The following is a 20,480-nucleotide window of genomic DNA, read 5'->3' on the forward strand; positions in this document are numbered from 1 at the left end:
TCTTTACGCAATATCGCCTTTAGGAAGGCCCGCAAATAAGACCGCGTTGCCTTTTTACACAGAAAGTGCTTTTATACAGCGAGTGGGAGTTCTGTGATGGAGATGTTAACAGCTGTACCTGCTGCTGAGAGAAATGCAAACAGAAGTAGTATATTGTAGATTAGTATTGTAATATTGTAGATGGTGACAGAGAGACTGACAGAACAGAGGAAATATCCTCACCTGTAGCCCAAGCCACCAATCATCACAGAGGGCTCAGTGGTTAGCACTGTTGCCTCACAGCAAGAAGGTCCCAGGTTCGAACCCCAGTCCGTCTCACGTCCTTTCTGTGTGGAGTTTGCATGTTCTCCCGTGTCCGTGTGGGTTTTCTCCGGGTGCTCCGATTTCCTCCCACCATCAAGAAAGACATGTCTGTTAGGGTTAATCCTCCTGTCAGTGCCCCTGACCAAGGCAATGGCAAAAGAACTGGAGTTGTTCCCCGGGCGCTGCACAGCGGCTGCCCACTGCTCCTAGTTCTAGGAAGGTTCCTAGTAGAGGATGGTCAAATGTAGAGGATTAATTTCCCCATGGGGATAAATAAAGGATAACTTGAAGGGATACACCACTTTTGGGGGAGTTAAGCTCATTTGCCACATCCCCCCCACATAACGGCCGTAATGACAAATCTAGTCCTATAATATTCCTATAGTAGTGGTGATAATGCGATGGTGGAACTGTAGTGATTTAGTGAACATATGGTGTTTTTGTGTTCTGTAGGCTAGTAGCTATATCACTGATTTGTTATATAGGCTCTTTAGTAAGCCTATTAATCTCAAATGTACAGGAATACTAGTTGTTTTTCGTAAGGGAACGCACAACAGGCGAGACTGCAGTAACTAGTGTTTATTATTATGATTTAGTCATATTTTTCCAAATCCGTGGCGGGCCAAAACAAACAGAGGGCGGGCCAAACTTGACCCGCGGGCCCCAAATTGGTCAGCACTAGTGTGTTGAATTATCTGAAATAGGCTAAAAAATAGGCTTTGGTTGGTATCGAGATGTTGATTCAGTTGCACAAACTATTTGGCCAGCAGAGGGCAGCAGTGAATTATGTATGACTAACATGATGCCATACTGCACTCTGTTCACCTCTCTGTGTGGCTACTACTGTGCTAATAATACTTTGTTGTTTGAGTTTTAATTTGTTAACCGAAGTCTTTCTTCTTTTTACATTTGATCTCACTGTAGTATTGGATGCTAAATTCCCGTTAAGACTATTAGTCCAGGCAAAGTAGCGTTTTACGACAAACTAATTGTAAAAGAATTTTTTGCAGCTTAGATCATTTCTATGAGGTGTCCAGAACAACATACTAAAAGTCCTAAGAAATCCTAGTTGAGGAAATATGTTTAATTCTCATCAATCCAAGATGTGTGCCAATAAGGCCAGACAACAATACACTCCAATGGGGCTATTTTTTTCCTTTACTCCTATCAAAATAAAACTTTATACAATGAAAGTATCCATGAAAAGTAACATTTTTTGTATTACAAGTTTCTTTGAAAATGAATTTGAATATGCAAATGAGCTATACACTAATCGAATATAGGCTACCCAGGAGTAAAGGAAAAAATGAAGCCTATCACAATCAAACCTCACACAGTGAAAGTATACATGAAAAGGAACTTTTTTGTTTTACAAGTTTCTTGGAAAAATCTATTTTAAATATGCAAATGAGCTCAACACTAGGCCTAATTGACTTGTCCAATAAGCCATAAAGTCACAAGTAAAACAGGGGCCAAATAACTAACACATTCATGTCTATTCAGTAAGTTAACCTATGCATAACAAAGATCAATTTGAAGTCACTTGCCACACTTACCTGGGTCACTTGCCACAAAAAGGCAATGCGATGCTACTTCAAGATGAAAAGTAGTTTTGACCTTAAGCAAAATGTGTCTACAGTAAAATGTCTAGTTAGAAAGGAGTTGGTAACTTAAAATGTTCCGATTGGGTTTCTAGCCTAGATATTGCTGTTGCTAGCTTCTCATAACACTGCAAAGCTACTTTACAAACGGTGGAAGTCTGATGTGTGGCCCGCCTGGTCTGAAATACTTGCTTACTACAAAAAGAGAAGCAGTTTTGGTGTCTGGCAAAATTATTTAAAGAGCTGGAATGTCTGGAAAGTGTGTCTATCTGGTTTTTCATCTGTCTTCTGTGTGAGAGTGAATCGTTTAGTTGGTAAGAATGACTTCTGCCATTAGGGAGGTACGGTGGTGCAGTGGTAAGCACTATCGCCTCACAGCTCGAAGGTCGTGGGTTCGATTCCCACCTGGGGACGAGGTGAACGCTGAAGGAATGCGTGCCCGTCCGCATGTCCTCGAGTGCCCACCGCCCGAGTGGGGTCGGCAAAAGGGCCTTTCTGTGTGGAGTTTGCATGTTCTCCCCGTGCCTCCTGGGGGTTTCCTTCATATAGGAACCCCCTTCACAAAAACATGCAATATCCTGGTTGCTAATGTGGTTCCTCCTCTGGTCGTTAAGGGCGCCTGTTCAGAGGGAGGGGAACTGGTTGGAATAGCGTGAACCTCCCACGTGCTATGTCCTACCGGTGAAGCTTCCTCTGTCAGGTAAAAAGAAGCGGCTGGCTAACTGCCCATGTCTCGTAGGAAGCATGGGGCCAGTCTCGGCTCTCCCCAGATCGGCAGAGGATGGAGTAGCAACCAGGATTGAGAAATCAAGTGAGCACTAATGGGGAATAAAATGGGATAAAAAAATCGGGGGGAAAAAAGAAAAGAAAAAAAAAGAATGACTTCTGCCTGTTATCTCGTAATCTTACCAACAATACCAATTATTTGTAAATCTACCAGCCCAAAATGTAATCTCACCACGTTACTAATGACTAAGATGGCTATTCTGACTTTCTGTCATGTCATTGGGTTAGGCTTGTTCGCAAATAAAAAATAATAATTTAGAAAGCAACTGGAGGCAAGATTGTGCAATCAATTCTTAAGGTCAATATAAGTCTTTTTGTGGCAAGTGACCCAGGTAAGTGTGGCAAGTGACTTCAAATGTATCTTGTTTATGCATAGGTTAACTTACTGAATAGACATGAATGTGTTAGTTATTTGGCCCCTGTTTTACTTGTGACTTTATGGCTTATTGGACAAGTCAATTAGGCCTAGTGTTGAGCTCATTTGCATATTTAAAATAGATTTTTCCAAGAAACTTGTAAAACAAAAAAGTTCCTTTTCATGTATACCACTTTCACTGTGTGAGGTTTGATTGTGATAGGCTTCATTTTTTCGTTTACTCCTATGCGGGTATATTTTGGGTATAGCCTATATTCGATTAGTGTATAGCTCATTTGCATATTCAAATTCATTTTCAAAGAAACTTGTAATACAAAAAATGTTACTTTTCATGGATACTTTCATTGTATAAAGTTTTATTTTGATAGGAGTAAAGGAAAAAAATAGCCCCATTGGGGTGTATTGTTGTCTGGCCTTACTGGCACACATCTTGGATTGATGAGAATTAAACATATTTCCTCAACTAGGATTTCTTAGGACTTTTAGTATGTTGTTCTGGACACCTCATAGAAATGATCTAAGCTGCAAAAAATTATTTTACAATTAGTTTGTTTTTTGGTTCCAAAATGAGTTACTTTGCCTGGACTATATGTGCCTTGTCCTCTCTCAATTCAAATTACTGTCAAAACCAGTGGCGGCCGGCCACTAGAGGCCGCCAGGGCGCCGCCCCACCTACCCACAGGGAGAAAATAAAACGTATATATATATATTTTTTTTATGAGCGAGGTGAATATTAGATAGTAAGTAGGCTATATAATCTGCAATAAATATGTAGATTCATAATGATCTACATGTGTACTGTTTTGGGTCAACTACTTTCTGCCATGGACGCCGTCCGGGGTCTTCCGGCTTCCACCAGTGCTAAGCCAGGATCTGTATAAATTGCACATGCGCTGTTCGCTCTCAAAACAAAGGGATTCGGGGCGCTGGTATCTAGCGACCAGGTGGAGGTGGGGCCAGGTAGAGCGAGGCAATGCATTCTTGAAGGACTATTTGCATGCACGAACGTGCTTTCCTCATAGGTAATGTAATGTAACTCATTCACATGCTGTGGGAAGTCCTTCTTCCAAAGTGTTTATGCCATGTGCTTTTCAAGTAAATATGGATGCTAAAGATAATGAGGGAAGTTTGATGTAGAGATCAGAGGGCTGCTGACCAGGTTACTGTGTATATTTCTGTAATCTGCTCCGTGATTGATATGCCTACTAATCTGTTGCCCATATGATTCAGAAGGTAGGCTACTAGTAGGCTAACGTCCGTTACTACTTGCTTAATTTAGGGCTGGAGTGGACGATAATTCAATAGCCTATTATTGTTTGTTGTCTTTCAGTAGAATCATCGTGATGATATGAAGTTATTTTAATAGTGACATTTCTGCTGTCTAAATTGACGATGACAAGCAAATGTTACTTAAAGGAGAATTTCGGTTTTTTACACCACGGTCCTCATTTCCAGCTTAAAATATGATGCTCTACTCACCAAAATATGTTTGGCTCCATTTGGATGCCCACGGAAGATTTTGAGCTCTGAGTAGTCTCCTCAAACATGCTATAACGAGAGCATACGGGGCAAGGTGCCTGCGCTCTGTAAATGTCACTTTCTGTCACATCGCGGCTCATTATGGTTGCAAATATAATTATGAGAACATGAAATCGATATCTAACTAACCATCGTCTGCTGGGAGTCCCGACAGCCCACTCCGTTTGCTGTCCGGGTGTCCATCACATAGATAGATCACATCTCCCGCTGCTGTTTGTTGTTGACGATATGTGGCATGATTCCACACGAGCGGTAATGGAATTGAAACGTCCATAATCTTGACATCAGATATCTATAATAATGCCAAGCTAAAAGCTAAGCTAACAACATCACCGAGCGACTCAACTCTGATCTGCCCCGGATGGGGTCACAGTGCCCATCTCCCCCCTCTGTGAAACCACACTTCTTCAGGGAAACCACAGAAGGGGGAAGATAAGCACTGTAACCCCATCCGGGGCAGATCAACGCCGACTGCTGTGTTGTTGTTAGCTTAGCTTCTAGCTATTAGCTAAATAATTATATTTACAACCATTATGAGCCGTGATCTGACAGAAAAAGTGTCATTTACAGAGCGCGTGCAGCATGCCCCGCAGCTAGAACGGGAGCCTGCGGCCCGCAGGCTCCCGTTCTAGCCCGTTTGAGGAGTGTACTCGGTGCGACAAATCTTCTGTGGGGATCCGAATGAACCCAAAAGTATTTGGGGGTAGAAAACATCATATTTTAAGCTGGAAATGAGGACCGTGGTGTAAAAAACCGAAATTCTCCTTTAAAAACTGATCAAATGAGGTATGGCAGGAATATTATTTGAAAATGTAAGGTTTGTTTGACATCACCATTCAGTTCAATGAGATGAACACTGATTTTGCATATGTGAAACATATGATATTGATATTGAGAATAATCCTTATGATTATCATATTGATTTCAACCCCATTGTCCAGTAGTCCATGGGCCAAACACCAAAATTTCACATATCGGTACCACTCAAGTGGGCAAATTCTAATCATGATTTTGGATTCTAGGTGCTGATGCATATCCTATTCTAGGCTCTTTTTAGGACCTTTACTCATGTTTGATGAGAATATCTTTGATAGAATTTTAAAGGGTAGCTTCCTAGCTTTCATTTAACCTCAGTTGTGTGTCTCTCTGACAAATACAGAGGTCACAGGAGCTCCTCAAACTGTCAGTGACATTCGTTTTTCCACAATTTTCGTCTAAACTATAGTTTTATTTCAGCACTGTGGCATCTAGGAACATCAGAGATACAAACAACAAACACTGGAATACTCACAGGACTATAAGGATTCAGAAAAGGTATCATGTGCCCATACTATCCCATCATGAGGGGTGAATGTGGCCCTTAAGGTAGAAGAATGACTTCTCAAGGGAAATGAGCCAGAGCCCTAAATTTAACAAATCGGTACCAGCCAGGTGGGCAAATTTTACTTGTGATTTTTTTAAATTCATATACATCCCTAGATTATGTTTTTATATGATAGACCTTGATGACTGGTAGCTTATTAGTGCTTATCCCCTCTTAAATTATGGACTGCTGTCGTTCAAAACTAGGAAAGTGCCCTCCCTGGAAATCATCTTTCTTTCATTATCCGTTGCCTAGGGTGTGTCTGGACTACTGTTAATATTACATAGATATAGGCAAACTATCCTATGATATTGTACATACTATACTATACTATACTATACTAGATATACTATGCTTGTCTACTAAAGTGGCACATTTCTCAGTCAAAAACAGAGTAAATTGACACGTTTCTCAGTCAAAAATAGTTTTATTTGTGTTACATTATATGAACAGCCACATTCAAAATGTTTCCAGTCTTTCAGGACAATATTAGGACAATCTACCCTTCCTGAGACACCATGCCACCCACGAGGGCAACACCATAGCAGTCTATGCCCAGTGGGCATAGACTGCAAGCGCTGATATTACACCCTCCGGTGCAGTAGGTGGCGTATGCACCTACCGGCATACACATTGGTTTGCGATCCGCCATTAAAATAAGAGAAGAAGAAGCTGCTGCTAGATGCTACCTTGTCAGTTTGAATGAGAAGGGAAGAAAGGAATTAAGGAAAGCATAACAGACATTTTTCTCCTCCTTGTAGTTGTTGAACATACTCTACTAAGTTCGTTGCGTTACCGGTGAGTAAATTGTCTAAATCTCTAGCGTAGGCAGGAAAAAGACAGTGGAGGTGCCGCAGAAATACTGAACACAGAGTAGCCTTGTCTACTGATGTCCACCTCACACAACCATCTGAGCTGGGGAAACAACTATAATGTGGCCTATGCTTGCCTACAACATAGCCATAACAAACACAGTATACGAGGGATCAGCCGAGCAGCATTTTGGTAAACAGACCGCGTCACTGGGTGGCAACGGCAATGGAACCCTATGGAGCCCAAGTGGTGCGAGGCTTGTGTCTGCTCTAGCCGGCTTGACTCTGTTTACATTTTAAAAACTGCGACAGTTCACACAACTTTAGCACGACATGTATATATTATAGATCAAACTCTTGAGCCAATTCTGTTCTCACTCAGAATGTCAAAATATAAGCGATGTGATGTATACTTTTTGAGATATTAACGTTTGTTTGGCACAACTCATACTATTAACTGCCACGGGGTTCCGCATTTCTGGGTGTCAAGTGACGTCACGCTGATTCGTCCTATAACAAGTGATATCATTCAATGATAATGATTGACAATGATCATCATTGTACATATTATTTTAAACAGTGCAACGATTCTTTACTTCTCAAACTTTTTTGGCTTCAGTACCCTTTACCCGACTACAAAATTTTGCTTAAAAAACTGCTAAATAAAACTATATATGATGCAATGAATGAATGATAACCCACCTTTTGAAGAATATAACTACAAAATAAGAAATGGAGAGAAAGATTTATTTTAACGTTTCATTTATTTTCATGATTTATTCTTAGGTTTACATGTTCCCTTTTCTCTCAAATACCCCTGCTGGTTTGTGACCTAAGCGGAAAACGCTATGGCAGGTGTTTAGCATTTTGAACCCAAAGCTCACAGCACACAACAAGGGATTTCGTTCTCAGATGTAGGCTACAGGTAACACAAGGCTAATATTCTTACCTTTGCACGTTCTTAGATGCAAAGAGACATTTAATGTAGGCCCGCCAGTGTCTTTCTTTAGGCTTAATTAAACGGGAATATATGACAAACTGTTCAGTTCACAAAGTTTGTGAAGAGTTCATTCACTATAATAAAATGCATTTGTTGGACGATTGGATAATAGCTTTTGTTTTTTGTGTTTTATTGATTAATCTTAATGGGTCTGCAAACCCGAACCGAATTAATTAATTAAATAAGGAGTGGTGTGCAGCTCCCTCCCTTTGCACTTGCAACTTAAGCGCAGACCACAGTCAGTGAATAGTTAGATAATTATTTTGAAATCAAAGCCAACAAAAATTATTTAAAATTAAGATTTAGTTTGCTAAAAATTATACAACAATATGTTATGTATTTAGGGAATGATTACATCTATCTTTTTTCAATACATTTTGACTGGGCCGGTAAATATTCTATAAGGCCGGAATTCTGGAATGATGCCGGCTCCATTGGCCGGCCAGAAAAAATTCTAGCGCAATCCCTGCTACCAACTCTAATATAGAATGGGCATATTACAAGTTTAATAGGTCGAAATATAAATAGAAGTGAAAGATAATTATGTCTACACACAAGCATAAACTTAATCCAACTGCATTGTTTGCCATAGACACATGTAAAATAACTGCTAATTAACCAAATCAATTAACTCATTCATGGCCAAAGACGTCTTTGACGTGTTATCAGGAATAGCCCTCCCAGCCAATGACGTGTTTGACGTGTTTTTGTTTTTATTAGTGCAGCGCGTAGTTCAAACACTTCCCCAGCCTGTGACATGTTATCAGGTCCCTGCCTCAAAGACAAGCCGACAACACGCGATCAAACACATACCGCAGCTGTTGTTTTGAAATGAGCAGGAGGAAAAACAGAGAAACGCGCTTCCTTGTAGAGAGGAGAAACGCCATTGAAACGCCCCTCGGCGCGCTGCACTGCTCGCCTTGCTGCAGGGCGAACCTGGATTGAGTTGTTCGCAGTAGTCAAACCCGTGACGAACATGATCGATCCGGTTCCAGCGCCTGGTCCCAAAGCCAAGCCGGACCCGTTCCTGTGTCGCAGCCATGGATTGTATGTCGCAGCATTCGTCCCAGCCCGAACGAGAGGAGGAAAACGATGCAGCAGAGGCAGAGGAGGCTAGACGCTGATCTCAAACCAGTTTGGTGTTCCCCTCCTATGCTAATTTGCGGGGGAAGGAGGTGCGATCCAGCAGCAGCTGTGGACAGAACTCTCTGTGTGTGTGTGTGTGTGTGTGTGTGTGTGTGTTTGTGTGTGTGTGTGTGTGTGTGTTAGGCATGGGTCGATTTCCGGTTTTACCGGTTCGGTTCGGTATACGAGCCCAAACCGGTTTGATCACGTGCGAACCGAAAAAACCTAAAAAAAAAAAAAATTTTTTTTTTTTTTTTTTTTTTTTTTGCCAGTCCATTCTGATTGCACTATTGTTCGTATTAGCCTCTTCTCAAGTTGCACTAGTAGGCAAAAGTCTTATTTTGTTTATTATGTTGATGTTTGAAGAAAAGTTAAGCTGAATAGTTATGAGAAATAAAAACTGTGTGTTGTTACAGTTAAAAGGTTCTGCTTATTTGTATTCAGTGTTCGTGCTGGTTGGCAGCATACCAGCTTAGAGGTGCATTATCGCCACCAACTGCAGCCGCTTTGATACGTTTTTTTGGGGAATATCGAACCGGTTTCAAAATGTTCAAACCGACCCATGCCTAGGCCCTATATTGTGTGAATTTGTGAGTTTTGAAGTTTATAAGGCAGCTCAGCTGTAAGCCAATCCATTCTGATTGCACTGCTTGTGTTTTTATTAGCCTTTTCTCAAGTTGCACTATAGGCAGAAGTCTTATTTCATTTATTATTTTGATGTTTAGAAGAAAAGTTGAGCTGAATAGTTATGAGAAATAAATACAGGGTGTGTTTGTTACACAGGTGTCCTGCTTCCTTTTATTCAGTATCATTGCTGGTTGACAATACCAGCTTAGAGGTGTATTATCGCTATCAGGTGGACTGAAGTTGCACTACAGACAGTTATGGGCCACACTCGGGAGCCCTGCTTAAATTTTTTTTTTTTTTTTTTTTTTTTTTTTTTTTAATTACAAAAAAAATCGGTATACCGGTTCGATCCGGTTTAGACGGCAATATCGAACCGGTTTTAAAATTTTCAAACCGACCCAGCCCTAGTGTGTGTGTGTGTGTGTCTGTGTCTGTGTCTGTGTCTGTGTGTCTCTCTGTGTGTCTGTCTGTCTGTCTGTGTCTGTGTGTCTGTCTGCACACTCACTCACACTGAGTAAACTGTATTGTTGAATGTAAAAAAAGCACTTCATGTATATATATATATATATATATATTTTTTTTTGTCATTTGTGTCATAATGAATAATATTTACATGTCTGATGTCAATACAGTTCAAAATAAAAGAATTGAGAGCGAGTTCTGCCTGAGATTGTGTCTTTTACAAAAATTGCCTTTTCTGCTGTTTCTCTTCTCCGAGAGACCTTTTTGGTGAAAACAGGGTGTATATAAATGGCTATAAGTAGAGTACAGAACATGCTAAAAGCTCACTTTTTTTTTCCTGGTGAACCCAGAGACGTACATCTTCATTTTGAGGTATTGCAAATCACTTTGGTGCTAATAGATAATTTACTGTGGGTCTTGAAAGATGACCAACAATTATGAAAATCTTTGGCCTGTGCTAAATATTGGCAGTCCTAAACTGGCCATGAATGAGTTAAGTAGGAGACACATTATTTCACAACAGAACGTTGTCTAAACTGAAGGCCGGCTAGTGGCCTAATAATATAGTATTTATAAAGTGTACTTTTACTTTGGTACCGTTTTTGTCGACTCTACCCACCACTGTGTCAGGAGAGTCAGAGTTTGGTGTGAGGGTCTGCTGGGTATGTGTCTCCTCCTAGGCTGAAGCCATGCTGACTTGTGAGATCTGTGGTGAGGAGTTACTGCTCGAGGAAGATATGAGGACGCATCTCCTACTCAGCCACATTGAGAAGGGGATGAGCTGCCCCCTCTGCTCCTTATCTGGCGTGTCCTACGACCAACTGAGCTTCCACATCAGCAGCGCACATCCAGAGAACCACAACAGAACCCAGGCTCCAGATGGTGGAGGCTCTGCTGGTTCTCCGTGTTCCTCGTCCGGAACAAGCAGTGATATGTCTGCCAGCTGTCAGCCCAAAGCAGCCTGTTCCCGCTCGTCTCAGCCTCACAGCACCTCCCTTCTGCCCACCACCACCATGGTGCACCCTCAACAGAGCAGTGGCTTAATCCCACCCTCCACCAGAGGTGGGTAGTACTCAAGTACATTTACTCAGTTACATGTACTTGCATTTTTGTTTGTTTGTTTGAATAAATTGTACTTCTAAGAGTAGTTTTTTATGCCTCCGCCGCCGATAGCAGAGCAGGAGGCATTATGGTTTCGGGTTGTCCGTCCATCCGTTTTCTAGCTAATTAACGAGATATCTCAGGAACGCCTTGATGGAATTTCGTCACATTTGGCTCAAATGTCCACTTAGACTCAAGGATGAACAGAATACATTTTGGTGGACAAAGGTCCAAGTTCAAGGTCACTGTGACCTCACGAATGCCATTTCGAAGCTTGTTAATGCGAGATCTCAGGAACGCCTTGACAGAATTTCTTCCGATTTGGCTCAAACGTCAGGATGGTTAGATTTTGGTGGTCAAAGGTCAAGGTCACTGTGACCTCACGGACGCCATTTTTAAGCTCGTTAACGCAATATCTCAGTAACTTAGCCTTTTGTAGTTTTTGTAATTTTTTCACATTTGGCTCAAACGTCAAAGTCTGGATAAAGGTAAAGTCCCACTGATTCTCACACACCTGAGTGTGCGAAATTTGTTCTCCGCATTTGACCCATCCCCTGGGGGAGCGGTGAGCGGCAGCGTGCGCCGCGCTCGGGAATCATATGGTGATCTAACCCCCCAATTCCAACCCTTTGATGCTGAGTGCCAAGCAGGGAGGCAAATGGGTCCCATTTTTATAGTCTTTGGTATGACTCGGCCAGGGATCGAACTCACAACCTCCCAGTCTCAGGGCGGACACTCAAACCACAAGGCCACTGAGCTGGTGAGCTAGACATTGATGTCGCCTGTTCATTTGTTTGCGGAGGCATATATCCGCAGTGCGGCTGTTCTAGTTTTGCACGGAATACTTTTTACTCGTACTCAAGTACATTTGCAATAAAATATATGTTCTTTTACTCTGTTACATTGGGCCATTGGGTAGAGTAGTTCTTCTGGCGTGTCTTTAGACCTGCAGCTCCGTTGAGGCAAGCCAGGCCAACGTTTCATCGTCCAGTTCCATCAGGCCGCGTTCTCCATGCGGTGGCCGGTGTTTGGGGCAACTGGTGGTTATATGTTCCACAGTCTGTGCAGGGGCTCCTAGGGTAGAGTAGTGAGAAGTGTGTACTCACCGTAACAGCGCAAACACACTGGAAACGGAAGCAGCTTGAAACAGCTTGTAAATTCAGCTCGAGCAGGAGCCTTGGCCATTCACACCAGAAGTACTCTGTTTTGCTCAGCGCCGGGCACAACTTGTACCGACTTCCTGCCTGATTGCACGTGGCTGCTTGCTTTACTTCCTGCCTGATTGCACGTGGCTGCTTGTGCAAAAAATAGACCAGACGGCAAAACTCTCGCTACAGGCCGCGAGCCACCTGCGCCGCGGCGGGTGCGTCCGGCCTGATCTGTTAACAAGGGCGTCGAAATGAAACTGCCTGGGCTTCCAGATGCTTCGCCTCGCTTCCGCTTCCAGTGTGTTTACTTTGCACCATAACTCATAACTCATTACTCATGAAGTTACTCACTACTTACGTATCTTTTTTTTTATGAGATACTTTTTTACTCTTACTCAAGTAATTATTTGTACTAGTGCAGTGCCCGTTCCCCCATGCGCCACCCCTCACACACACACTGCACTCTGTCAGGTCCCCCTAAGTGCACTCCCCAAGTTTGAAGTCGATCCGACAAACGGTTCTCGAAATACGCGAAAGACAGACATACAGACAGTCCTGGAATAAGTCCAAATTGCATGAAATGCGGCAGCGCACTCCATCGGGGTCTGAGCAGCTCACTCCCCAAGTTTGAAGTCAATCGGACAAATGTTTCTCAAGATAAACTGCTTTTTGTGTTGCCAGTAGGTGGCGCGGGAAATTGAAAGAAATTGCAAGATTTGCAAGAAATTGAGCGCCGCACTACTTCGAGTTCCCAGGAACACACTCCCCAAGCTTGAAGTCAATCGGATCAACGGTTCTCAAGATAAACCACTTTTTGTGTTGCCAGTAGGTGGTGCTTTGCTGAATTGCACAGAATTCAGCAGTGCTCTATGTCAGGTTCCCAGCAGCACACTCCCCAAGTTTGATGATCGAATGGCTATCGAGATAAACCGCTTTTTGTGTTGCCAGTAGGTGCGCTATGCCAAATTGCACGAAAATAGGGCACTGCACTGCACAATAGGGCACACAAACTTTGAAGTCGATCCAACCAACGGTTTTCGATCGCATGCAGCAGATGATGCTCATCCATAAGCAGTGGTGGAAATGGCCAGGTTTTACTCTGGGAACCCTACTCACACAGGATGGGGGTTCCCGAAAGTGGCGTGGCCCTAGAGGATATCAGGGCTCCAGAGTGCGTGTATTTACATGCATTTTCCCACCTTAAAATCTGCCAGTGCGTATAAATATTTTCATAACACGCACTGGTGCACTTTGGAATTTGTAGCGTCTTGTAGTCTCTCTCTCTCTCTCTCTCTCTTTCTCTCTCACCCTGCTCTTGTGCCACGCTGTCAATCTAATCTCTCACATAGAAAGACACGGGAAATACAAAAATACAATGTTTTCAATTGCTTCTGAGTGCTTTAGACTTGGGCAGAATCGTTTTACTTTGAAAATCCGACTGGAAGTCGTATCGTCCTTGTCGCTAGTACAACACAGGACAGTCTGCAGTCAGCCATGCAGATTACTGGTGTGACCGGCCGGCCAGAGTCACTCGTACCGGAATCGGAGTTACAAACAGATGGAATTAAAATGTGTCAGATGGTCAATGGCGTGGTTTTGTACGCGGGAGACAAAGCTACAACTTCAGCAGACGAGTTATGACTAACACAGAATAATAAAACAGCCAACAGATAATTTTTATTTTTATTTTTATTTTAATTTTAATTTTAATTTTTTATTATCATTCTGTTGGCTGGCATGACAATGACATCTTAGACTTAGCGTCTAATGTTAGCATCGCTAGCAGGATGCTAGCTAACGATCAAGCAAATTCTGGGATTACTAACGTTATCCAACATGTAATTCAAGATCGCTAAAATGTGTTGTTGACATACTGTACGACTAGGCTGTCTGTTATTGTTAGACCATCTAAGATCAGCTATCTGCTACGGTTTTTCACTGTCTGCAGTGCACAGTGAGACATTAAACAGCACACTGTGGGATATGTCACTAATCGCACAGTAACGTGAACATTTACAATCATCATGACCACCATTACATAATGTTAGGCAAACTACAGATGACTAAATAAATGGTTAGTGATAATTCAATGACAATAGCCAATGAGCTATGAGAATGGTAGATTAATCATTGTGTCCTTAAATGTAATATAATGTAAGGTGATAATCACATCAGACACCCAGTTCATAAATGCAGCAATACTTAAAATGCAAAGGCTTCCATCAATGGGCCATAGGCTCAATCCTCACTGTGTTAACTCAGTTGGTGATAGTGACTTTAACAGACATTTATTGACATGAAAATCTTTGAGCGTATCATTTAATAATTTGCCAATATGTATACAAAATGCCAAAGAAGGTAACGCTTAAAATGTATTATTGCGGTGCCAAAAGGCATGGTGAAAAATGTGGGTGCACCTAAATTATGTGCTGGTGCACCTAAATTAAATAGTAAGGTGCACCTAGTTTCAAAAGTTAGTCTGGAGCCCTGGATATTATTTCTGAATGTGTGACTCATTATAGCCTCCCATTATAGCCACGTAAAAATCTCTTAGAAATCTCACTTAACTAAGGTCACTGAGCTCTACTGATTATTTCCCCTTGATTTTATTCATGACAGACTTGATGACACATGAATATTAATGCTGCTTATTCTGCTTACAAATACATGTTCTACTATTCTCTGCTCCTTTCATGCTGCCCTCACCGCTGCATTGCAAGACATTTTTTAATTGGAACCTGAGGAGGGATGCTGCCCCCCCCTCATTTACTCACATCAATGTTTACTTACTCATTCTGAATTGGGGGGGGGGGGGGGAGAAAAGTAAACATAGGGTCATTGAGAGGGCCATTCACTCTCAACGACCCTATGTTTACTTTTCTCACTGTCAACGACCCTACGCCCAGATCAGCTGGAGCTTGAAGGAGCACAGAATTGAACACTGTTCAAATATTGAGCGTGTTTCGTGTCCGAATCGCACGAAAACAGGGCACTGCACTCCGTCAGGTCCGCCTCAGCGCACTCCCGAAGTTTGAAGTCGATCCGACCAACAGTTCTCGAGATACGTGAAGGACAGAGAGAGACAGACAGACAGACAGACAATCCTGTCATTATAGTATAGCGTACTTTTTACTTCTACTTGAGTAAATATATTATAAAGTAACTGTACTTTTACTTGAGTAGCGTTTTTCTTTACTCTACCCACCACTGCCCTCCACAGGGACCACACCTGTCAGTGGGGGTTCATCGCCCAGGGGGGCAGCACCGGTCACCTGTTGGGCTTTGATTGGAAGGAGTCCCAGAACTTCTGTCAGACACCGTGGTGAAGATCTATCAGACCAGGGCCAAATCAAACAGAAGCGACTGTCCTCTCCAAGAAAAGGTGAATCCCAGGTGGGGATGGCAGTGGATATGCACTGTATGCATGATATGCCAAAAAAAATCATATTGCAATTATACTGACATATATTGCGATAGGCGATATGATTTTAGTGGGAATGGTAATTTTTCGATTTCATTTTCACTGTATAACAAAATAACATGTGATGTGATTTTTACTGGGGTCTGTACCAAAGAAGCATGTTCCCTTATGTCTGGGCCTAACTTGTAGGCCGGGCATCTCTGTAGCCCCACAATGCTTCATTTAATGCTATGCTGTGACACATTTTACCTTGAGCAAATCATTGCAGGCTCCTGCGATTTGGATATTGCACTCGTCCATATTACGATTTCCATTGTGATTTGATTAATTGTGCAGCCCTAAAAGAATCTTTCTCCACCCCCAGGGTTCCCACGCATCCTTGAAACTGTGTGAATTTGAGGGGGGGAAATCACACACACACACACACACACACACACACACACACACACACACACACACACACACACACACACACACACACACACACACACACACAGTGTGTATATATATATATATGTATATATATATATACATACACACACATATATATATACACACACACATATATACACACACACACATCCACATTACATCATGTTAGTAAATAGCTTTAACACAGTACAGTTGAGAAGTGTTCACATTCAAGCATCTGGGCCCTATCTTAGTACAGGTGATATCCCCTATTTGCGCTTGTGCACCTGTTTGCACGTGCCTCAAGGCAGGGAAGATAGCGGTCCGCCTTGCGCATGTGTCCAGGTGTTATGCCGAGTTTTGCACCCCCGCCCGGCAGCAGCTAAATGCATCCCCACCTCACGGGAACTATTGTAATGATTTATACAGAAACGTAACTGTTTAAAAGTGATATAATTGTCTGGGTAGATGTGACCTCCCTGTTTTCTAAGTTAAAACAGCCCCGAATATGGTGGGGATGCAATTCTCGGCGGGGATGCGGAAACGTTCACGACACATGCCGCAGGTGCAAATTAGAGCCCTGCCAAATCATCTGCGCCCCCAAATTGCCAGCGCAAACGGGATTTGGGCGGTCTTAAGTACCAGAATTATTCCCAGGTGTGACCAGGCAATGCCTGGGTGTTACATCAATAAAACCAATCAGATTCCCGTCGCGCAATCGCTGTTTGTGCGAGGCATGCTGTAATTCTCTCCATGCGTAATAGAGTGGACTCACTCGTGTTGAGAACAGAGAGAGATGGAGAGAGCTTGTTGACAGATCGTCTGTGGTATATGGGATAGGTGAAGGTGAATAGCCTACGTCCATTGTCCAACAAGTTTTCTCAATTCATTTCCCTCTTTTGCGATGTGATAAAAGTTTCTCAGTGAGTTACACCTTAGTTGATTGCCTCACTGAATTATCTGCTAATACCCGATTTTAGCAGCAGAATTTGATGTCCTGGCGTGGCAAGGCTGTGCGTAATGACATATCCAAAAGGAATTTTACTGTCCACTGCGCTGTGCAGCACGGAGATTATGGTACGCTCAAGCGCAGCGGGGTATTTAGCGCGTAAGAGGTGCTTTTAAAAGCTCTTAGTAATTGCGCGCTGCTAACGATAGGAGAATGCCATCTATTCCCACATTTTTGCATCGAAACGCCTGGTTTGGCATGTGGCACGCCTATGTCCAGTACAATTATAACAGGCATGCGCTTGTGCACGCCCCCAATTTCCATTGCACGCGGCGTTAAACAAGCGCAAACGCTAAATTACTGCTTTTGCGAAGATAGGGCCCTCTGTGTTTTTAATAGTCTGTGAGTTTCTGTAAAGCCTGCTAGTTCTCATTGTAAAAATTCTCAGTGTTGGAAGCAATGAACCTTGATCTGTGTCTCAAACTGCCGTGTTGGGTCCTTGAATCTGAGGGAATTGGGTCTGTAACGTCCTTGAATTTGATGTTTAAAGGATGGCTTTGCCGATTATCAACCCACTTTGTATCATTATAATGTTGTTAAAGGGGGACTTACCACCCAGATATGTAACAAAACAGCATGCTGCTTGATTTGAAAAAACCTATGGGAAAAACCAAGAAATGACGTATCCTCTTGTCTCACTAATACTCTTTGGCTGTGCTCAGCTCAGGATTTTTTTCCGGAAATGCCATGACAGTTTCCCCGCAGTTTCCCCAAAACATCACAAGACAAAGTTATGAGAGCTCCAAAATCTTTATAAATATCTAGCCATAATAACTAGCCATCGCTGGTGGCAGTGGTGGCCTGTATGGAAACAGCGTTGCTCAAAATGGTTGAAAGTTATATCAATTTTGTCATTCAGTGGCGAACTAGAAATTCACTTTATTGGCTCCCCTTTGTGTGTATGTGGGGCTCTGTAACTATCATTAAAAGAGACTAGTGACGCGAGACCGCAGCACAGCACAATAGTCAGGACAAACGCCCCGCTCTCACGCTCATGTAATCACAATGCGAGATTTCTCCACGTCATTCCCTCGTCCAACTTGCCATATACCGCACCATGAAATCCGTTTTTAATTTTCGTTTGGGGGCTTTTCGTGATTCTTGTTGAAAGTTGTACTGCACCTCTGATTTTTCCTCTCGAGCGCAGCGCAGGGCAGAGCAGCAGAGCTCCCTCCTCCTCCTCCTCGGCTCAATACATTCCAGTCTGTCCAAACTTAATACCGATCTAATCTCTCAGTATGAGATGCAGGGAAATATATTATAGTAGCCGATGTGTTTAGAGCAGCTTGACTGCGGGGATGAAAGTCGCTGTGTGAGGGGAGGCTCACTTTGGTGCGGGGGCTCGGAGCTGCTGCAAACACACAATAACCCCTCCTCCTCTCTCTCTCTCTCTCTCGGCACAATCAAGTGGTTGAGTAGTTCTCAATGTGGGGCACAGAAGACCACCAGTGGTCCTTGAGAGGATTCCAGCATTCTCTGTTGTCTCTCAACCTAATATATATGGAATTCTGGACAAAATCATATCTAGGCTACATAGAAAAAAAATAAAAAAAATAAGATTTGCATCTGAGAGACCAAATATCATCATATGGGGGTCCATTGCCACAATCTGAACTAAATTAGGGCTCCTTAGTATGAAAAAGGTTGGGAATGATTTACAGCAACACAATGCCATTTCCTTCCTTTTATGATTATAGTGGTGTTTATTGATAGTATTGTGTTACATAGGAGTTGGTAGGAAAATAACAGGCGATTGTAATCAATTAACAGGTGATTAACAGGTCAAGTGACACAAACAGCCAATGAGCTGTGTGTATTGTAGCACCATATTGGTAGGAAAATGCTTGTGACATCATGGGAATAGGCTTGGAGTTGTGAGGAGCCGGGAAAGGGTACAGGGGGAGTAGGGGAGTAACTATCTTGAAATCCCATAGTCTTTGGTCGTGACGTGACGTCACGACGTATCAAATCTCCCATTCATTTGAGGCCAAAAAAAAAGCAGTGTTCCACCCATAGAGGGCACTTATGCCAGTTATGCTGCTGAAAAATGATACAAATGGTAGAATGGCAACAGTTTGGTCTCAAATGTGGAAATTTTGACCAGAATTCTTCACACACCACCCCCAAAGTCATATATATTGGTTAAAAGCTGAAAAAAAGTGTTTTAAGTTAAAGTGTAAAGTTACACTTTAACACATTCACTGCCAGCCTTTTTTTTTTTTACTGTAGGTAGGTTCTGCCAGAGGGTTTTTTTGAGGATTCTGGCTCATTTTACAAGAGCCGAGGATTATTTTCTGCTTGGACTTTGTGAACACAAAGTTCACAAAAGTACTAATAGAATGTGTGCTTTCTCTGTCTAAAAGAGTTAGTTTGTAGAGTTAGTAGTTATGTAGATATTAGCCGTTGAGTACAGCATGGTTTCAGCGTCTGAGAGTGAAAGCTGAGATAATCGCAGTTTTGTGAAATTCAATCAAACAGGCAGAACAGTCACTTTAACCATTTATTTTTGGCATCAGTGAGAGATCAGACATCTAAACAATATAGTTCTGAACGCCCTCTCCTTCAAACTCCTCCCTCCGTGGGCGTGTCTGGTGGCTTTCAGCAGCGTTCGTCACAAGCGAGTGTTCTGCTGCTGCTGCTGCTGCTGCGAGTTTGAGCAGCCTCCCTCCCTGGCAGCGAGTGTGGATAGGGCTCACTTGTTTCTTGGGTTTGAGAGCTTTGATGAAGCTTTGTGCGATTCTAGGCTTTATGCTGCGTGTTTCAAAGTGTGTTTTCCACCCAGTCTATTTTTGGAATCCCCCACCGCCAGCTCCCAGCGCGATAATGCGCAAAAGTGAAAGCGTTTTCGCCAATCCATTTTACAGTAGAGAATGGTTTCCTCGCGCGTTACCCTACAGTTTTGGCTCTGCTTTTCCTAGTGTGGAGAGCACTGTCGCCACTTAGTGGGTCCGTGGAATGGGTTGTACACGTTCGCTGACTCCAATATTTTTATAGGAGACGTGGGGAGCGTTGATCCACATCCCACCGTCAAAAAAAAAAAAAAAAAATTTAAGCCGAGATAACTCGTCATTGGCAGTGAACCGTTGGATTCTGTAAGCCGAGATATCTCGTCAATGGCAGTGAACGTGTTAATATAAGCAGATGGGCAGTGTTTACCTTTGCTATATGTTTTCCACACAGAAAAATAGCCTCCATTTGTCCCCGCTTGCAGAAACTCCACCCCCGCCAGCTGCAAGTCATTAAGGTTCGTTAAGGCTCTCAATGGATTCTCTGTGGATGTGCGCATACTTCAAAAATCAAAATAAACAATAACAGCCGGCCGCCCTGGAAGCCGAATCGACAGCCCTCATTCCCTCCCGCTTCTCAAGCAGATCTTCCACAGTTCAGTTGTGAGAG

At 42.7% G+C, this 20,480-nt stretch overlaps 1 protein-coding gene across 1 annotated transcript in view; it reads left to right on the forward strand.

The window, feature by feature from the left end:
• Positions 1–10,683: 10,683 nt before the first annotated feature.
• zufsp (zinc finger containing ubiquitin peptidase 1) overlaps positions 10,684–20,480 on the forward strand; it is a gene marked incomplete at its 5' end in the record, with an annotated part of 57,983 nt that continues 48,186 nt past the window's right edge. Inside the window, 2 exons of the mRNA XM_083647214.1 lie at positions 10,684–11,056; positions 15,464–15,625. Coding sequence (XP_083503340.1) covers positions 10,684–11,056; positions 15,464–15,625 — 535 coding nt within the window. The remainder of the gene's footprint in view (positions 11,057–15,463; positions 15,626–20,480) is intronic.

The sequence above is a fragment of the Poromitra crassiceps genome, assembly GCF_964638095.1.
Source record: "Poromitra crassiceps genome assembly, chromosome: 1".
Classification (NCBI taxonomy): domain Eukaryota; kingdom Metazoa; phylum Chordata; class Actinopteri; order Beryciformes; family Melamphaidae; genus Poromitra; species Poromitra crassiceps.